General features: G+C 36.2%; 1 protein-coding gene across 1 annotated transcript in view; it reads left to right on the top strand.

Annotated features, from left to right (window-relative positions):
- CSMD3 (CUB and Sushi multiple domains 3) overlaps positions 1-18,236 on the top strand; it is a 659,839-nt gene that overhangs the window by 117,788 nt on the left and 523,815 nt on the right. Inside the window, exons 5-6 of the mRNA XM_010577127.1 lie at positions 10,764-10,971; positions 11,649-11,715. Of these exons, the coding sequence (XP_010575429.1) occupies positions 10,764-10,971; positions 11,649-11,715 (275 nt within the window). The remainder of the gene's footprint in view (positions 1-10,763; positions 10,972-11,648; positions 11,716-18,236) is intronic.

Below are 18,236 nucleotides of genomic sequence, written 5' to 3' on the forward strand. Positions count from 1 at the left end.
TATAAATTCTGCGAAATTCTAATCAGGTATTATTAATAAATGAATTTAAACCTGTAAAATTGGTAACATGTTGTACCTGATAATAAAACAGACATTAGTAATTTTTATGATACAAATCAAAAGAAACCTAAAAGTCTATTGTTTTATTAAAATTTCAACTTTGATTTCATGTTACTATTTCATTAAAACTCTAAAAAAAAATAAATCTGTGCTTTGTTGGGTTTCATCAGAAAAGTCTGATTTTTTTTCCCTAATCTAGGCAACTTGGTAATATTTGTCAAAATGGAATTCAGAAATTGAAATATTTAAATATTTATTGAAATATATGAGTTTTTTTCAGAAGCATAGCTTTTGAGATGGCAAGGAGGAACTTCAGCTGGGGATGAATCAATAACACATTTTGAAGCAGTCTTTAAAAGCAGAAGTGATTTGTAGTAAAGCAATTCAAGGATGGAGTTTGAGTGACATTTGAATCTCTGAAATTGTATGTCTACAGACCTCTCTAGGCGATCTGTTCCACTTCTTGATTGTTCTTATCATGAAAAAGTTTCCCTGTGAAACTCTCTTCAGGCCCATTGCCTCTTGTTCTCCATGCACCGCTGCAAATAACTTGCCTCTGTCATCTCAATAGCCTCCCCGTGGACTGTTGCAAGGCCCCCCTGAAGCTGCTTCATCTCTGGACTGAACCAGCCCCGTTCCCTCAGTCTCCTCAGCACTCCAGTCCCAACAATCCTGTTGATCCTTTGCTGAATTCACTCCAGTTTATCCATGTCTTTTCTGTCTTTTTTGGGGGGGGGAGGAGGGGTGGTGGTTGCACAAAATTGTATGCTGTATTCTAGAAGCTATCAAAACCAAAACAATGATAGGATTTTAGACAGGACTTAAAAATAGATCTCCCCCTTCCAATATGACTCTGAAACCCACACCTTTCTCTCCAGCCTCCTCCCACTTCAAAATTTTTTAGCAGTTTCTTGCACTGAAACAAACTCCTCAAACTCAGACCTAAGTTTTTATTTTCCAACCTCTGGTATGGCTGTATGCTGTGCATTCCTGTATTATCTTCACCTGTTTGGTGGGTCGATCTAGGCTGGCTGCCAGATGCCCACCAAGCCGCTCTCTCAGTCTCCCTCCTCAACAGGATAACAAGAGAATATAGATGGAAAAACTCATGGATTGAGATAAGGACAAGAAGATCACTTACCAATTACCATCACAGACAAAAAAGACTCAACTTTGGGAAGATTAATTTAATTTATTACCAATTAGAAATAGGGCATGGTAGTGAGAAACAAAGACAAAATTAAAACACCCCCCTCCTTCTTCCCAGGCTTAACTTCACTCCTTCATCCCTGACTCTTCTACCTTCTCCTCGTGGAGTGACACAGGGGGACAGGGAATGGGGGTTTTGGTCTGTCCATAACAATTCTCTGCCCCTCCCTCCTCTCACACTTTTTCTGTGCTCCAGCATGGTGTCCATCCCAGTCCTTCAAAAACTGCTCCAACATGGGTCCTTCTCACAGGCTGCAGTTCTTCAAGAACTGGTCCAGTGTGGGTTGTTTCCATAGGGTACAGTCCTTCAGGAACAAACTGCTCCTGTGTGGGCTGTTCTCCATGGGCCACAGTTCCTGTTAGGAGAACCTGCTCCAGCGTGGGCTTTCCACAGGTTGCAGCTTCCTTCAGTGCTTATCCACCTCCTGCAGCATGGGGTCCTCTACAGGCTGCAGTGTGGATTATCTGCTCTACCGTGATCCTCCATGGGCTTCAGGGCAACAACCTGCATTACCACGGTCTTCTTCACCAGCTGCAGGGGAACCTCTGCTCTGGTGCCTGTAGCACCTCCTCCCCCTCCTTCTTCACTGATCTTGGTGTCTGCAGGGTTGCTTCTCTCACATTTTCCTCACTCCTGTCTCTCAGCTGCTGCACAGTGTTTTTTACCCTTTCTTAAACATTTTATCACAGAGGTGCCACCAGCATTGCTGATTGCCTCAGTTTTCGTCAGTGGTGGGTCCGTCATGGAGCCGTCTGGAACTGGCTCCGTCCAACACGGGGGCAGCCCCTGATCTCTTCTCACAGAGGCCACTCCTGCAGCCCCCCTGCTACCAAAACCTTGCCACATAAACCCAATACAATCTTCCTTAGTGCAGGCTTCTTTCTTGGTAGCTCTTTCACATCCTATCTGCTGCACTCTTCATCTGAGAAAGTCCTTCCAGCTAAGAGCTATAAGCTGGTCCCAAAGGAAGTGCCAGCTCTTCCTCCCTGCAGGCAATGTCAGATGACACTGGGTGTTGTGGCTAGGATAAGCAACTCAGCCTTCCTCCTGACTGCCCCACCACATCATTTTCACAGAACAGAAACAAACTTGTTTTATACAGTAAATTGCCAACAGATAAATAAAACAAATCACTTTAAATACTTAGGTACTTGTCACATTCTTATTTTATACATTAGCATAATCCTCTTTTTGATAAAGCAATGTCTCAATTACAAGTGCGTGAATAATTTCTTTGTGGTTCAGAGGCAAAACTGCAAAACCAGGTGTAAAAAACAACCATCGCTAAACTCATACTTTAATGTAGTTTCTTTACTGAGAAATTAGAAAAAAAATAGGAGATCCCTAATAATTTCTAAAATCTCAAATAACTGATTGATCATCTCTCATGTTTGACATGCTTGCTTTAAAGACAAAATTACATTTCAAAACCATAGTAAAAACCGTTGTTCTCTGCAGTTATTAAAAATAATTAGAAAGAAAATTTAATTTCAAATTGAGGAATTGAAATATTTACTTTTAGGTCTTTATTTCATTTTCTTTGCCTGAACAATTAACTAATTTCTGCTTTCCTCTGTATTCCATTTTTAAGGAATTTACTCTTAAGCCCTCTGCCCCTCAGCAACTCAAACAGTAAATATCAGGCTTGAGAACTATGAAATCTGAATTAATATCTTAATTTAACACTGCAGAACTGCTAAGCTTTACTGTTGCACTAACCAATTGGAAACAGTTTGATCGGCAAGAAATACTTTCTTTTTCATTTCTTCTGTTGTGCTCACATAAGGAAGGCCTGTCCAAATATTTTCATTTAAATTACCTTGTTTTGTTTGTAAGCAATAAAAGCACCAAAACCTCCCCAATGTTCATTTTTATGTGAAAAAAAGATGTATTTCATTCTCTTGCTGGAAAACAGCAGTAAAGGAACAGTTGGCTGGTGCGCAGATTAGTGGGTTATCTTACTTTGTTAAACATGCTTGTGAGTTAATCCATCAAATTTCAAGTCTTAGTGTAGAAAAACAGAAAATTTAGAAAAATGAACCACCTATGTACATTTTAACCAAACACCTTCTGATGTTTTCCAAATATATAGTTAAAAATTCAGCAGACTGCACACTTTCCGTGTTTTTTTGTAAAAACCCCCAAACTATTGGCTTCATGTGCCAAGATTTTTCCAACATTAACATTTTTCCTTCTTTATAGATAAAAAAGTAAATGAGATAACTGTGCAGCGTATAGTAGAAACAGTTACTTTTCCTACTGGTAACCCTTCAGAAGAACCCGACTCACCTAAATCACACCCACAACATGACGTTTCCTTGGTGGAAAACCAGCCAGCTCTGAGGATCTCACTGAACTTTAATTAATTGCCAGTTAACACGAACATTTCGTTACCGAGTCAAGATCTGCAAAACAAAAGAAGACAAAACCTTAAACACTTAGGGAAAAGACCGTTCCTCCCCCTTCACCTCCCTCAACTTCGCTGCAGTCCCCTCCTCCCCCTCCTGGTCTCTGCTCCCCTCGCTCCTGTCGCACCTCAGCCTCAGCCCCGCGACGTGTGTGAGGCGACAGGACCTACCGGTTTCCTTTTTTTCCCTCATCCTACTCTCCCACTCTTACCCTTTGTTTCGGTATGGTTCCTCCAGGGGCCGCACTCCCTTCAGGGACCTGCCCTCTGTGCAAGCCTTCGGTGTGTCCTCACATGCACCTACACGTTTCCTCCTGTGTTCCCCTTTGCGCCCCCTCCCATGCCGCCCCTTGCCCCCTCCGGCGGCTCCTCCGTGACGCCCATTTTGTCATGCGGTGGGTCAGCGCGGCTCGTTGCAGAGCCGGCTGGAACCGGCTGCGGCCAGCACGGGGCAGGCCACGGCCTCCTCCCACGCAGGTCACCCCTGCCGCTCCCTGCCAGTTCCTCTCAGTACAGAGCTCCAGATAGGTACGAGCTGTGTGGGTGTTGGTAGTGTTTTCCCTGTGGCATAGCTCATTTTTGTGGTTCTCTCTCAAAAGAGGCAGGTTAGGAGGCAATTTATTCCATTTAACTTCTGCTAGCACCATTTAAGCTCCTGAGCTTCCTCACCTTTTTAGCTACAGATGCTATTATTTGATTTTTTTGCTGCCTGTCAAATCTGTATAAATTTTACAGCTATGCTGAGCATACAAGTACAAAGTGAAGGATTTGAGGATGCGAATCGTCAATTTATAGTCATCCTTGGGTTTATTTGGAATTTAAGATTGTGAGTTTTACAAGTCACAACACAAAGCCATAGAAAGTAAGACTTCCATATGTCCTCAAGAAATGTTTTATGTCCCTCTACTCAAAAGCTGGATGAATTTTATGTGAGTCATTAATGACAAATCTGCAAAGCTATCCTTAAAGATTTTCAATTGATGGATGTTTTGCAATCATTTCATTTAAATTTCTGAAAGCTGTAAGGTTATTCTGTGGATAAATTATGAGGGAAGGCTGACATTTTTTATTGTTGCAGGTTTGTAGAAAAAGCTAACATATAAATGTTGCTCAGAAATGATATCTAGAGATATATATCTTTCATTATATTTGGACTTTTTAGAACGTATCAGTATATTAAATGAAAATAAATTTTAATGTGCATTATACTACATATGCTGTTCTCTATAGTTTAAAGACCCATTCATTTATTCTCTGACTCCGAGCATAAGGTTATCGAGACTTAAGTTAAACTAGTTGGATAACTAGTTTTTATTTAGTGCGGCAAGAACACTATTGCCAAGAGGTTTGCTAACCTAGTGAGGAGTTCTTTATTGCTAGGTTTATCAAGGTTGGTGACCAAAGCCTTCAGGTTTATTGGGGAACAGGGGGATGGGGGGAAGCTTGCATGGGGCAGAGTGTTGAGGGATTTTCTTGCACTCTTTTTGAGGAAGTGGCATGACCACAGACACATCTCAAGGGCCTGTACACAAACACATGTAACATGGGAAGCATAGGAACTGTAAATTTATATGCAATTGTAGATCAGTGACATTATTAAAATCACAGAGCAGAACAGCTGGCACCACTGGAGTCCTGCAATAGATGTGTACAGACTCTCCAGGAAAGGTGAATAGGGAACAAAAGGAATAAGCATTGTAGTTAGTGCAAAGGAGTGAGCAGAGGGAACTCTGCTGGAAAATGGCATTGCCTATGGAGCTTCTTAAAGATGTTTTTGTGACTATGTAACCTATTACTGTGTTCATTTGCACATTTCACAATTGGATTATTATACTACAGACTTTAAAACTGAGCTTAACTTTTTAAGGGGCTTTCCAGTTCAGTTTTTATGGTTTCCTTTCTGCTGCTTGTCTGTAGCACAGCCAATGAAGAAACTTAATAAGAAACACATTCTAAGTTGTTTTTTATGAAAGCAGTATAGGATGTGGAGAAAATTGCAAAGCTGGAGTGTATATGAGAGCATTAGATTAAACACTGGCCAAGTGTGACATTGGAAATTTGTGGAAGTTGCTGATGGATAAACCAGCAAATTCAGACTTGTGGAAAATTAAGTTCAAAATGTATTACGAAGCTGCTTCTCAATGCGGTGCTCTGTAAAAACAATGTGAGTGTATAGGCATACAGACCTATAAAGAGGAAAATACTAAGCATAAAATGCTTGTGTAGTAATAATGTTTAAGTCAAGATCAGTAAATAGTTCCATATAATTGTTATAAAGATATTTTAAAACATTCAAAATGAGCACCTACTGAAAACTTAAAAAACCCTCCCTAAACAGTGATCAGTGGGGCTGCTATCTAGGTGAGGTTTTTTGTTTATTTATTTTTTATTTAGAGCCAACCTCTGACAAACTTTCAGAGAGTAATAAAGAGACAAGATCCTTGGGAAAGAAACTACCTTCCCATTCAGAAATGGTTGTATAATTTAAGTTATAGCTAAGGTAGTGTGCTGCCTTTTTAATAAACAATGTTTGCTTTCACATGCCAAGTTACTGCCTGGAGAAGATAATCTAATTTTCTTTACCCTTTACTTTGGATATGAAGGTAATTGATTAAAAATCTTATTTAGAAAACACTGGTAGAATTTTATAACAATGCATTTTTTTCTTCTGTCAGAATCAAGATTACAGCTAAAGGGTTGTGGTTTTGGAAAAATATCAAAAAGTATTATCTGCATAATTAATTTCCATTTCCATTCTGCTTTATTGTATCAAATAGACATGAGCTGTTTCAGAAGGACGTAAAAAGCAATATCTTTCATTTAGAAACCTCTGAAAATACTTAGAATTATGCTCCACTTTCCACATAATTATTTTATGCGTGTAAGTGGTTAATTTATTTTTAACGTATGATAAATATGGTGCGATAGAGAATGACATTTTTCAGGGTCCCTGTTTTCTTCAGTTGCCCATCAAAAATCTTAACAGTTAGATACCAATATTTAAGGCAGCAGTTAAGCCTCAAATAAAATTCTGTGGATGGTTAGAGTTTGTGTAGACACATGCATATGTGCATTTGTTTGCTACGCAGAAACAAGTAAAGTAGTTTTTCACCACACTAATGGAATCAGTAGTTAGTATTATGTGTTTGCCTATATTAAATTCTTTTGAAGAGCACTGGAGTTTCTCAAAGAATTGATTGCTTCCTAATGTAAAGATCCTTCGTGATCTTCAGATAAAAGGTAGTTATTAATGTGTATATTTAAGAGCAATAATTAATATGATGTAAAATGCTTAAAAGGGGGTGGTAGAGTGCTGATTCGTTTAGACTTCTCAGCTAATTTATCTGAAGTAAGACTGTCTAAAATTTGAAAGAGCAGACAACAGTATGCCTGGGGTTGTGCCTGAACTACATTGTGAAGAATATGCCATGAATTTCATAGAGTCTGTGTAGCTAAGATCAAGGTACAGAAGGATTACTGCAGGTCCTCTCAGCTTTTTTTGATGGGATTCTTCAAAAGTGGTTCAGCTTGTTCAGAACTTTTATTGGCTATTGTAAAGGTCATTGTTTAAACTTGGAAAGTTGCTATACTCTTTTTTTTTTCCTTGCATTATTTTCAAGAATTCATAACATGTCTATTACTCTGTGATGAGTTGAGTTATGCACTTAAGTTTAACTGTTTGGTACACTATAAATATCTAGATAGATAAGATGATGCAATACATTGTGTGGCAGATTAAAGCTTGATCTACCATGCAGTCTCATTGAATTCTCATTGAATTCTCATTGAAATCCATGAATTTGCATGGTGTATATATCACTGATAACATTGCCTGTCTTTGATCATCTATCTTCCTGAAAATTCCAGTTCAATATATATGGAACATTATTGTGAATATCACTGAAACTACAAGAATAAGCAGAAAATTACACTTAAATAGGACTAACCAGAGAAATATATTTTCAAAATTTATTATGAAAAAGGAACAGTGAACAGCAAGCCAGGAAGATGGTTACAAAATAAAATATAAAATTTTATTCAATTACTTTTCAGCAGAAATTATTTAAATGTGTAATCATTTCACATTATTTTTTTAACAGACATTTAGCCATAATTTAAAAAAAATAGGAAAAAAGCTGCATATATCTATCTATAGAAATAAAAACCAGTCGATTCCCACAAAAAGCCAACCCCCCCCAAACCAAACCCTCAAAATCTTTGTAGTCTCATAATCATCAGTCACATCATGATATCAGTTATAATCCCTCTGCATAAGAGCTCTTATGCATATTCAAATATAGATCTTCATTTGAATTCATGATACCTTGAAAAGCTTTTCTAAGCCAAGTCCCCACTCACATATCACTTTGAAAAATCTTCCCCTTTCAGCATATGGTTAAGATCAGAGAAATATGTTTGGAAAAATGACATCTTGGCAGTATGCGTATTTTTTGCATTTATGCCTTCATATCACATTTGCAAGTTTGTAGGTTAGATAAATTTTCCCAGTACATGACAAAATAAATTTAATTTGAAAATATGGTATTGGAATTTTAAAAGTAGATATAGGTTTTTTTTAAATGTCAACAATGTTAGCTATGCGTTTGTAATTGCAATTGCATAATGTCAGATTCTATCAAGTCTTAACCAAACTATTGTCTTCTCACCATTCCTGTGAATGTTTTTCTCCATATTTGGTAAATGGAAATTAAAAGAACAGGGGTGGATACACAGTTCTTTCGAGGTGCTTAACTGCTGTTTAGGTATTACATTTTGATTGTAGTGTTAGGCACTTAAGTATCTTTGAGGACTCCTACCTCAGTGGTTTGACAGAGGTGATTCAGAAAGCTGTGGAAAGGCAGTGAGAGAGAAAGATTCTCAGGGCTCTGTACAGAAGTCACTGCAAAGATTATCTTTCCTCTCTTTCTTCCTTGTTCACACATCATTACTGGACGACTTGTGCATTGATGAAGATGGGCCACTGTTAGTCTTCATAAGTGTTCTCTTACCAGCTATTCTTTCGTTTGTAGTGTTTCATAGCTGACATCTAAACAGTTACGCTGTTTCAATGTGATAGGAATACAGGTGCTAAAAAGCAGATTGCACAGAAACAATTATTACAGTTTCTTTTATTTGTCAGGGTCTTATGCACTATAAAGTCAGTGGTAGAACTGCTGTCAACTTCAGTGTTTGTCAATTTACTCGAAGATCAATTTTTTTTTCCAGTGGCTTCACAACTTAAGGCACTGAACATTTTCATGGGGATTAATGTTTGTTAGCCTTCTCCCACATGTGAGCTTTTACCTATGAGGATCTGACTGCAAGACTGGAACCAAATAAATCACAAGCGAGTGATATTACAGGTGGAGGAATATAGGAACATAGCACAGTAATTCTGTTATTTCTTGGGCTAATGCTTGCATTACAGAGGCTAAGATATCTGATGATCTATGATATCTGATGTGCTCTTGGTTATATTTACAGTACTTAAATGTAGTTAGTATTAATTTTATTTGTAGGAAATTTGCTACATGAGTCAGAACAAAATACATGATGATTTGTCTGGGCCATTTTGCTGATGGTAGCAAAATTACCTTTTGGCAAAAATCTCTAAACAGATGTGGCTCAGAAATAGCAGACGCTCATTGACACAGCTTGTGTTTTTAAACACAGTTACTCTGTTTATTCTTTTAAGTATTGGTAGAGTATAGCAACATTTTTAGTGAACAGTTTTTTATATTGCTAGGATCTAGGATAGATTTCTCTATAATTCATTCATGAAAAGCAAAAAAAAATGTGTTCTGTCATACAGTATTTTTCAAAAGCACTTCTGTTTTTGAGTCTGAGAGAAAGCTATTCCAAAGTTTTTAGTCTTGCATGATACTCCTGGTTTTCTGCTTTTAACTTGTTACATGAGCTGAAAAGCTATTTCATATGCTACTATTTGTCTTTACAGTTTGCATAAGCTTCAGTAATTTAGCTATGAAAATTTACCTATAAGAACTTTTTCAACTCGGTACTTGATAAAACATTGTCGTGGTTTAACCCCAGCCAGCAACTAAGCACCACGCAGCCGCTCACTCACTCCCCCCACACTCAGTGGGATGGGGGAGAAAATCGGGAAAAGAAGTAAAACTCATGGGTTGAGATAAGAACGGTTTAATAGAACAGAAAAGAAGAAACTAATAATGATAGTGATAACACTAATAAAATCACAACAGTAATAATAAAAGGATTGGAATGTGCAAATGATGCACAGTGCAATTGCTCACCACCCGCTGACTGACGCCCAGTTAGTCCCCAAGCGGCGATCCCCCTACACCCACTTCCCCCAGTTTATATACTAGATGTGATGTCACATGGTATGGAATACCCCATTGGCCAGTTTGGGTCAGCTGCCCTGGCTGTGTCCTGTGCCAACCTCTTGTGCCCCTCCAGCTTTCTCGCTGGCTGGGCATGAGAAGCTGGAAAATCCTTGACTTAATCTAAACATTACTTAGCAACAACTGAAAACATCAGTGTTATCAACATTCTTTGCATACTGAACTCAAAACATAGCACTGTACCAGCTACTAGGATGACAATTAACTCTATCCCAGCTGAAACCAGGACAAACATATTTCAATCAGTATTTAAAAATCAATATACAGATCCTTCAAAATCATTGAACCAGGATGTTACCCATTGTTTTAATGGACATTTTACTTCTGTGAACTAACAAATAAAATTTTTTCTCCTGATTGTCCTTAATGCATGAAACCAATACTTCATTATTACCTTTTTTATATTTTTTTATTCCTTTCACAGTAAAGGACCTGAACCTGTGATGTGGTGAGGTTCCTCAGTTTCGTTGTATTTAGTGGATGCTAAATGCACTGGCTAATTAGTAAGATTAAACCCAAGATATGCTTTTACTTTAGTTTTTCTATCTGGTCATATAACTTTGCAGCAGCATTCTAAGTCTAACATGTTAAAAAACCTTAAGCAATTGTTCACCTAAAAGGTAATAAACTTCCATTCTCAACAAGAAAGCATACATTTCTAAGGGCTGATTTTAATGACAGTTATAATTTTTTTTTTTAACAGCTGAGGATGCATGTGGAGGAACTATGAGAGGATCCAGTGGTATCATCTCGAGCCCCAACTTTCCTAATGAATACCATAATAATGCAGATTGCACATGGACAATTGTGGCAGAGCCTGGGGATACTATCTCACTCATATTTACAGATTTCCAAATGGAAGAAAAATATGATTATTTGGAAGTTGAAGGTTCTGAACCACCTACAATATGGTAAGTCAACTATTGCAATTTTAATGTAGTAAAAAAAAAAGATGATGAGATGTGGAAGGTTAAATTTTGTTACTTTTCCTTTTGTCAATAGGTAGTCTTGCTGAAAACAAAGAAACCCAGTAATGGTTGTTACTATGACATAAATACTGATATTCTAATTGCAGCTGTGAAATAATTTCCAAATATATTCCAAGGATGTAACATTGCGATGAAAGACACTGTAGGCTCATTCACTTCATTGTCTGTAGGTCTAACCATTCTAACCATTATTGTATTAAAAATGTATATATTTAGAAACAGAATGGAATGGACTGTTGTACAGGCAAGGATTGGTGGAGCCTTCAGGGAGTTTCATATGTCAGAAAGTGAATGGCATGGAGTCCTTTCAGCGCAGAGCTGGGGGAAGTAGCATTGGTTGCACCTGTTGGTCACAGATTCTCTCTGGAGGAGTTTCTGTACAGAGAACTGCATATATGGTCTCACTATATAATGTGCTGGGGGTATGGCTGGTGTTACACTTGTATAGAAGTTTCTGTTGTGATCCGAGAGATAAAATACCCTGAGCTGAGTAGCCACAGCACTTTTTAGTTTGGGTTTTATTCCAAATATACTACCTTTAGAGAGGATTTCTGTTTGTTTGTTTGTTGACTTAACAGCAGTAAAAATATTTTTGCTAGGCTGGCTTCTGCAGTTCTTGATCTCAGTGTAGATGCATTGTATAAAACAAGTAAAAGAAATAAAACAGTAAACAACCTCTTTCAAGATCTGGTTCAGTTAAGTAGAAAAAATAAATGATACATTCTGCGTTTTTCTGGCCTGGTAGTTTTATGGTAACATAGCATCACACTACTCAAGAAACATCTGAATATGACAAATACTTGTATTCGTTATATTGGTTTAAATATACTATTGGTTCACAAAAAAGAGGACATATATTAAAATTATATATTATATATAAAATAATATAATATATAAAATAAGATATATAATTATATATTATCAATACAAAAAACCCACCAAACACAGCATAGACAAAATAAATGATATTATTTTAAATTTTATAATGAGAAAATATCCCAAATTATATAATTATATTGTTTTGACATCAGTCTCAGTTTCTACAAGTGATGCTTATAAGTAATATTCCTTACTGCTGCAGAGTATAGTAGAAGCCTATACACTATGTCTCAGCTTTAGCAAACAGTATTTCATAATTTCATTCATACTGCCACCTACGTAGTTAATTACCTGTATTAGAATATTACTTAATTGCTATTGAGTTTTTCAAGCTGTTAAACTGAAATCTTTTGAACTAGCTGTCAGATAAAATAATTTTTAAACAATAATTTATAATAATTATTAGTGAGGTAACACCAATGACATACAGACAATATGAATCACTTGAATAGCTCAATGTGCGTTCTATTACTCTTGAATGTGTTTTATGTATTCAGTCATGAGCTTCAAACAATGATTTAATTTTTTTTTCTGCAGAGGGCTTTGGCTATATTTAAATGATATAATAAGATTACTTTATATATGGAAATTGTCATATTATCTGTTTACAAAACATAAAAAATTACAATGCTAATTTAATAATTGCTCATGTAGAGAAGCAGATTGAGAGCATATTCTTTTTTTAGCTTGTCATTTATATTCCCTAAATTAGACTGATGGGTTCAATTATGCAAAAGTATCCCCCCCATATGTTAGGAAAAATAGATTTGGAAAGCTTAATTAACAACAATTTGTTAATTAAATTTACAGTGGTAATACTTTATATCGCCTTAGACTATAGCTTGAGGTTTAGCTCAAGATATCTTAGTTTATAAAGTGTACATAGAAGTATACTTCTAAAATTAAAACCAGACTCTTGATCTTTCATTTTCAAAAACAAAAAGTACATAATTTGCAAAATTACTAAACACATATCAGTTGATCTAGATAATAAGTAGTACTATAAAATCTTTTCTTAGACATTTTGTTGCTTTATGTGACTGTTATACCTATTGATTTAAAAAGACCTCTAACTTTTCTTCTTCTGCATATCTGCTATGTAACATTCTAAGTTAAACAATGAGCTAGAATACACATCAAGTAGATAGTCTGGAGTTATCCACAAGACAAGACTTGGAATTCTTCATGAAGTGCTAACTTTCTGTAGTCTTCCAGTCAGTCATTATAATATTTCAGTTATGCCAAGTCTTTTCTTTAAGAAAATCTTGATAGGCCATTTTCATTTAAGTAGTGGGAAAAAATTGCATAGATGCCATTCAGGATTTTTGTTGTCTGATGTCAAGGGCTAATTCTGATGTTTGGTAACTTGAATGAAGGTTTTTTTATTTTGCATGTGAAACTGAGAGAAAATGATTAGTTTGAGGAAACAGTTTTCCCCATTTTTTCTTAACAAAACAAAACACTGAAAATAAATGAGATCTAGTGAAATGTTCCTTTTTGCCTAAGTGACAAGTTAGGTTTTGAGACATTCATTGGTGAAAGAAGTAGCAATGTCATTATGGGATAATTTATGCAGCACATGGAAGTTCAGAGTTAAATATTCTGAGAGTATCTGGACACGTAAGAGTTTTCTAATGCTTGCCTCTAGGATGCTTTGGTTGGAATGTTTCAGTCTCTTATTTTGCTGTTGGTCACTTTTAATGGAATATTTAATAATCACTGAGCAGAAAACTGGAATGATTCTCTAGGCTGCTTTGACATGGGTGTCCTGGATTCCAGCATGTACTCTAGTCTGAATTGTTAAGACAATTGTTAAGACTCTAGTTAAATTGTATAGACGGAGTAGTAGAATCTCCTTCCCAGAATATTCTATGAAAGGTGTGCTTAGAGCCATCTCCTGATGAGAGCAGATGAGGATGGGAAGTATATATTTCACACTGTCCTAGGCAAAGACATTAAATCTGTATCTTCTATTCCTGATTACCAGCTTAATTTAGCTGTTGTTGAAAAACAAGTTGACAATTTCTCCTCCTACGTGTTTGGAGAGCTTGGTTATTACAAAACCCAGAAAAAAATAAATCAGTAAAGCTATTAGACTAGCTGAACATGAAATGATGATTAGTTTTGAATTAACCAATACATTTTTGGTGGATAGACTGGGAAGTGATAGAAAATAATGGTTGTCATAAAGTATGTGCTTAGAGCTCTCAATTCAGAGAACTACTGCTGTAGTCTGAATAAGGATCACAATTTCTTTTCAGAGAAGAAATAATTATGTAATTTTTTTCTTATTTGTTAACATGAAGGTGTCCATTAAGGTGAAGGTGTTTGAGAGTGTAGCACTGTTGTAGGAATAGCCAAATGTTGTAGGGAAAATGTACTTCATTTTTACCATGACAAAAAAACCCCACCAAAGTTTTCAGCTCTCTTTTTTCTGGCTAAGAGTGCAGTTCTATGAAAATCTTTAGTGTTCTAACATTTGACCTACAACTGGCATGTTCGTAGAAAATAGTAGGACACCTAAGTACTCTGTTATTAAAGATAAATTTGAAATATGATGTAATTACTCTTTTTAAAACAAAATAACTCACCTCACTTCTGTCTTACCGATAGTGTATTCTTGGGTATTTCAAAACTTTTCCTACATAATTTTCCTAAAATGTGAAGGAGGCTTAGAATTTTCCATAGTAAATGGAAGTATTATTGTATTGTCTAGACCATTACTTTGTTTCTGATTTTAGCCAACTTGTAGTCTTTTCCTGTATAAATCTAGATACAATGTAAAATGATACATGCTGAATGAAATTTATGTTGGTGAAACTATAGGCAAATTATTTCTGTACTGAAATACATTTAAATATTTCATTGTTTGATATTGCATATTTTTGTGTGTCATATAAGTTGCATTAAAATAGAGCTGTTAAAGAACAATGGCTAACAAAATGAATTTATCCCTTGCAACAGTGATTTTGCACATTTTTTTCCCCAACAGAAGAACTCCCTTTGCATTCATTTTAAGTATTCTGTGGAGAATGAAATTACATTTTGTGAAAAAATCTTTCCCTTAACGTACATGCAACAAAACCCCATCCAGTTTTAAAAGATTTTGTCTGAGGTACTTAAAACTCTTTTGATCCTTATAATAAACTTCTTCAAGATAGCCTCTTAGTTTAAGACTCCCTTGCGGATTGTATGAATAAGAAAGAATAAGAACACAAAAATGTGGGTCTTTGTTTGGGTTGCCAAATCAGAATTTATTCCAAGTAACTACTTACTTGTTTCTCATCAATTTGGGTCTATCCTTGACCTGGGAACATTCCTGATGATGAACTTTTTAGTGGATTTGACATATTTCCATTTAATTTTTTTATATTGTGAACTTAATTTGTTTACTCTTCTGTGTAGCAGAGCCAAGGATAATTTAATAAGCTTTACAATTTATTCATTACAAATTTACAGCAATCGTAATTTCCCTGTAAAAGATTTGTGAAGCTATTTCTCATTTTACAAAAAAAGTTTATAATTTATGAAGGCTGGAAGCTCAACTAAAAATATGATAAAACACGTAGTCCTAAATAAATAATATCAGTGTACTGATTGGCCAGTAGCTTTAAACACAGTGTTCTTGAATTTCACAGTAGATTCTCTTTTACATCTTGTAGGATGATAATTACATTTTACCTTCAAGTGTTGTAGTAATATTGCACTTGCTGGCTTTTTTCTGAATCCAAGCTTACAAACTCTGTTATTGAAGTTTTAAAATATTAGTAGTATGTTTTAACAAGTGGTTAGGCAAATAATATACAGTGTTTTCTAGAGGAACAATATGCTTAAATAAATATTCATAGAGATTAAACTTTATGTTAAATAAACTAATAGTAATTTACCTCTAAGTTAAATAAATTTCACAGAGTGAAAATTAATTTTTTAAAGTTTTGGTGCTGATGTAGCATGGTATTGCATTAGCATCTGAACATCATTAAGAATAGCCATTCTAAATCAGTAAATGTTTATTTTTGTAGTTCAGTGTCTGATAGTGGCCACAGCAGTTGCTTAGGAAAAGACTAGAAGACACCAAGATGATACGATAGGAGGTGCTCTTCACCATTGTGTAGACTCACAGCCTCTGCAGTTAGTGATTTAGGAACTTCTTGAACCAACACTTGCCTTAAAATCACATGTTACGTAGCTGTGAATAGACCTTTCTTTTGTTAATTAGTCATTCTTCAAAGGTCATTCTTCAAGATCCTTTGGAAAGTATCAAATGAGTTTTGTTTTTTTAAATCTGTCATGGTTTACCCCCAGCCAGCAACTAAGCACCACACAGCCGCTTACTCACTTTCCCCCCACCCAGTGGGATGAGGGAGAGAATCAGAAAAAAAAGTAAAACTCATGGGTTGAGATAAAGACAGTTTAACAGGACAGAAAGGAAGAAAATAATAATGATAATAATAACAATAATAAAATGACAATAAAAATAATGAAAGAATTGGAATATACAAAACAAGTGATGCACAATACAATTGCTCACCACTCCCCAACCAATGCCGAGTTAGTTCCCGAGCAGCGATCCCCACCCCTCCCCTGGCCAACTCCCCCCAGTTTATATACTGGGCATGATGTCACATGGTATGGAATATTCCTTTGGCCAGTTTGGGCCAGCTGTCCTGGCTGTGTCTTGTCCCAACTTCTTGTGCCCCTCCAGCCTTCTTGCTGGCTAGGCATGAGAAGCTGGAAAATCCTTGACTTAATCTAAATACTACTTAGCAACAACTGAAAACATCAGTGTCTTATCAACATTCTTCTCATACTGAATCCAAAACATAACACTATACCAGCTACTAGAAACAAAATTAACTCTTTCCCAACTGAAACCTGGACAAAATCCAAGCAGGCTGTATCAATGAGTTCCCTGTTACGCGCACAGTCATGTATTCTTTAAAATAACCTTAATTGATGTGTCAGTCATAACTTTTGTCTACAGAAGCTGTATCATCCCTTCCCTTGCATTCACCCATATATATGCAAATTCCCTTCCTTTCTACCATTTTAATCAATTCTTTAAAGTAATGAAGCATATCGGCCTGTGGCTTTCTCTTAACTTTGAAATAACTTAGCTCCTCACTTTTCTCCCAAGTCCTGGATACCTGGTCATCAAAGTTCTGTGAAGATCTGCTTTCCTCAAGACTCCCCTCTCCCTGAGCCTGAATCAGATAAAGTTGTGGGATCAATATGTCCTAGATTCCACCACAATTGACAGTATGAACAACAATATGTTGGGCTTGTCTTCATTATTCATAATGTAGTCGTTGATCAATATTCCAGGATGGCATTATGCATTTTGATAGCATCAGACATTTTCACATGCTCTTAGCCTTTATACCATGTTGTAAAAACATCACCCTGGAGGCTTACAATACACATGACAACACCACATTACCTCAGACATTTTGAGCAGTAAGAACAGAAAAAAATATATCTTAGAACAATGGAGAAGGGCCCAGAGGAAATTTTGTCCAAGCGCTACCCAACCTGAACATTACCCATTCGCTCTAGAGGAGCCTTAGGTAGAGTCACTCTGCATTCATGGCCTGATGCCCTGCGATCATGCCCTGGGACAGTTGGTTTTAGCACTATAGGCCTCCTATGATATCTAGAATACAAAGTCTCTCACTCTCATATTCTTCAACAATACTTTTTCTAAAATATATGTGGCATCTTATGTGCCATTTTCCATGCCTTTGCTGTCATTTGCAAATGATGGTGAAAATTAGTATTTCCTGACTCTTAGTCCCATTTTACTAGTGCTATGAAAGAACCAAATGATAAACATTCAGTGCTTTGCAGAACTTGTAAGCGATATTAGTGAAGAATACATCAACTAGTGCTAATTAAAATCAAAGTGAGGATAAGCAGACAGATGATAGTTATTACGGAAAAGGGTTTATTTTGTTGTTTTTTGGGGGGGGGAGGAAGATGCAGCTAATTTCGTGTTAGAAATCTACATTATAACTTTAAATTGCCAGTTCAGTTACAATAGAAATTAGCCTTCAGGAGGCATTTAAAAATTAAGTATACTGTTGTTGACAATTAACCTACAACAGATGCATGCATTAACACAACATGTTCTCAATCATATCATTATAACAAAGCAGTTATTTGATTTATGTAGCCATCCAGTGTCTGAATAGGTTAGATTTATTTTCAGTCAATGTACTTGATCTAATGATGCTTATATATAAGGCTACAGAAGAAAACCTCTGCCTGACATAAATGTGGCAACACAGGTATAGACAATCACACCTCAT

Source organism: Haliaeetus leucocephalus, unplaced genomic scaffold (assembly GCF_000737465.1).
Source record: "Haliaeetus leucocephalus isolate CR32 unplaced genomic scaffold, Haliaeetus_leucocephalus-4.0 Scaffold555, whole genome shotgun sequence".
Taxonomy (NCBI): Eukaryota; Metazoa; Chordata; class Aves; order Accipitriformes; family Accipitridae; genus Haliaeetus; species Haliaeetus leucocephalus.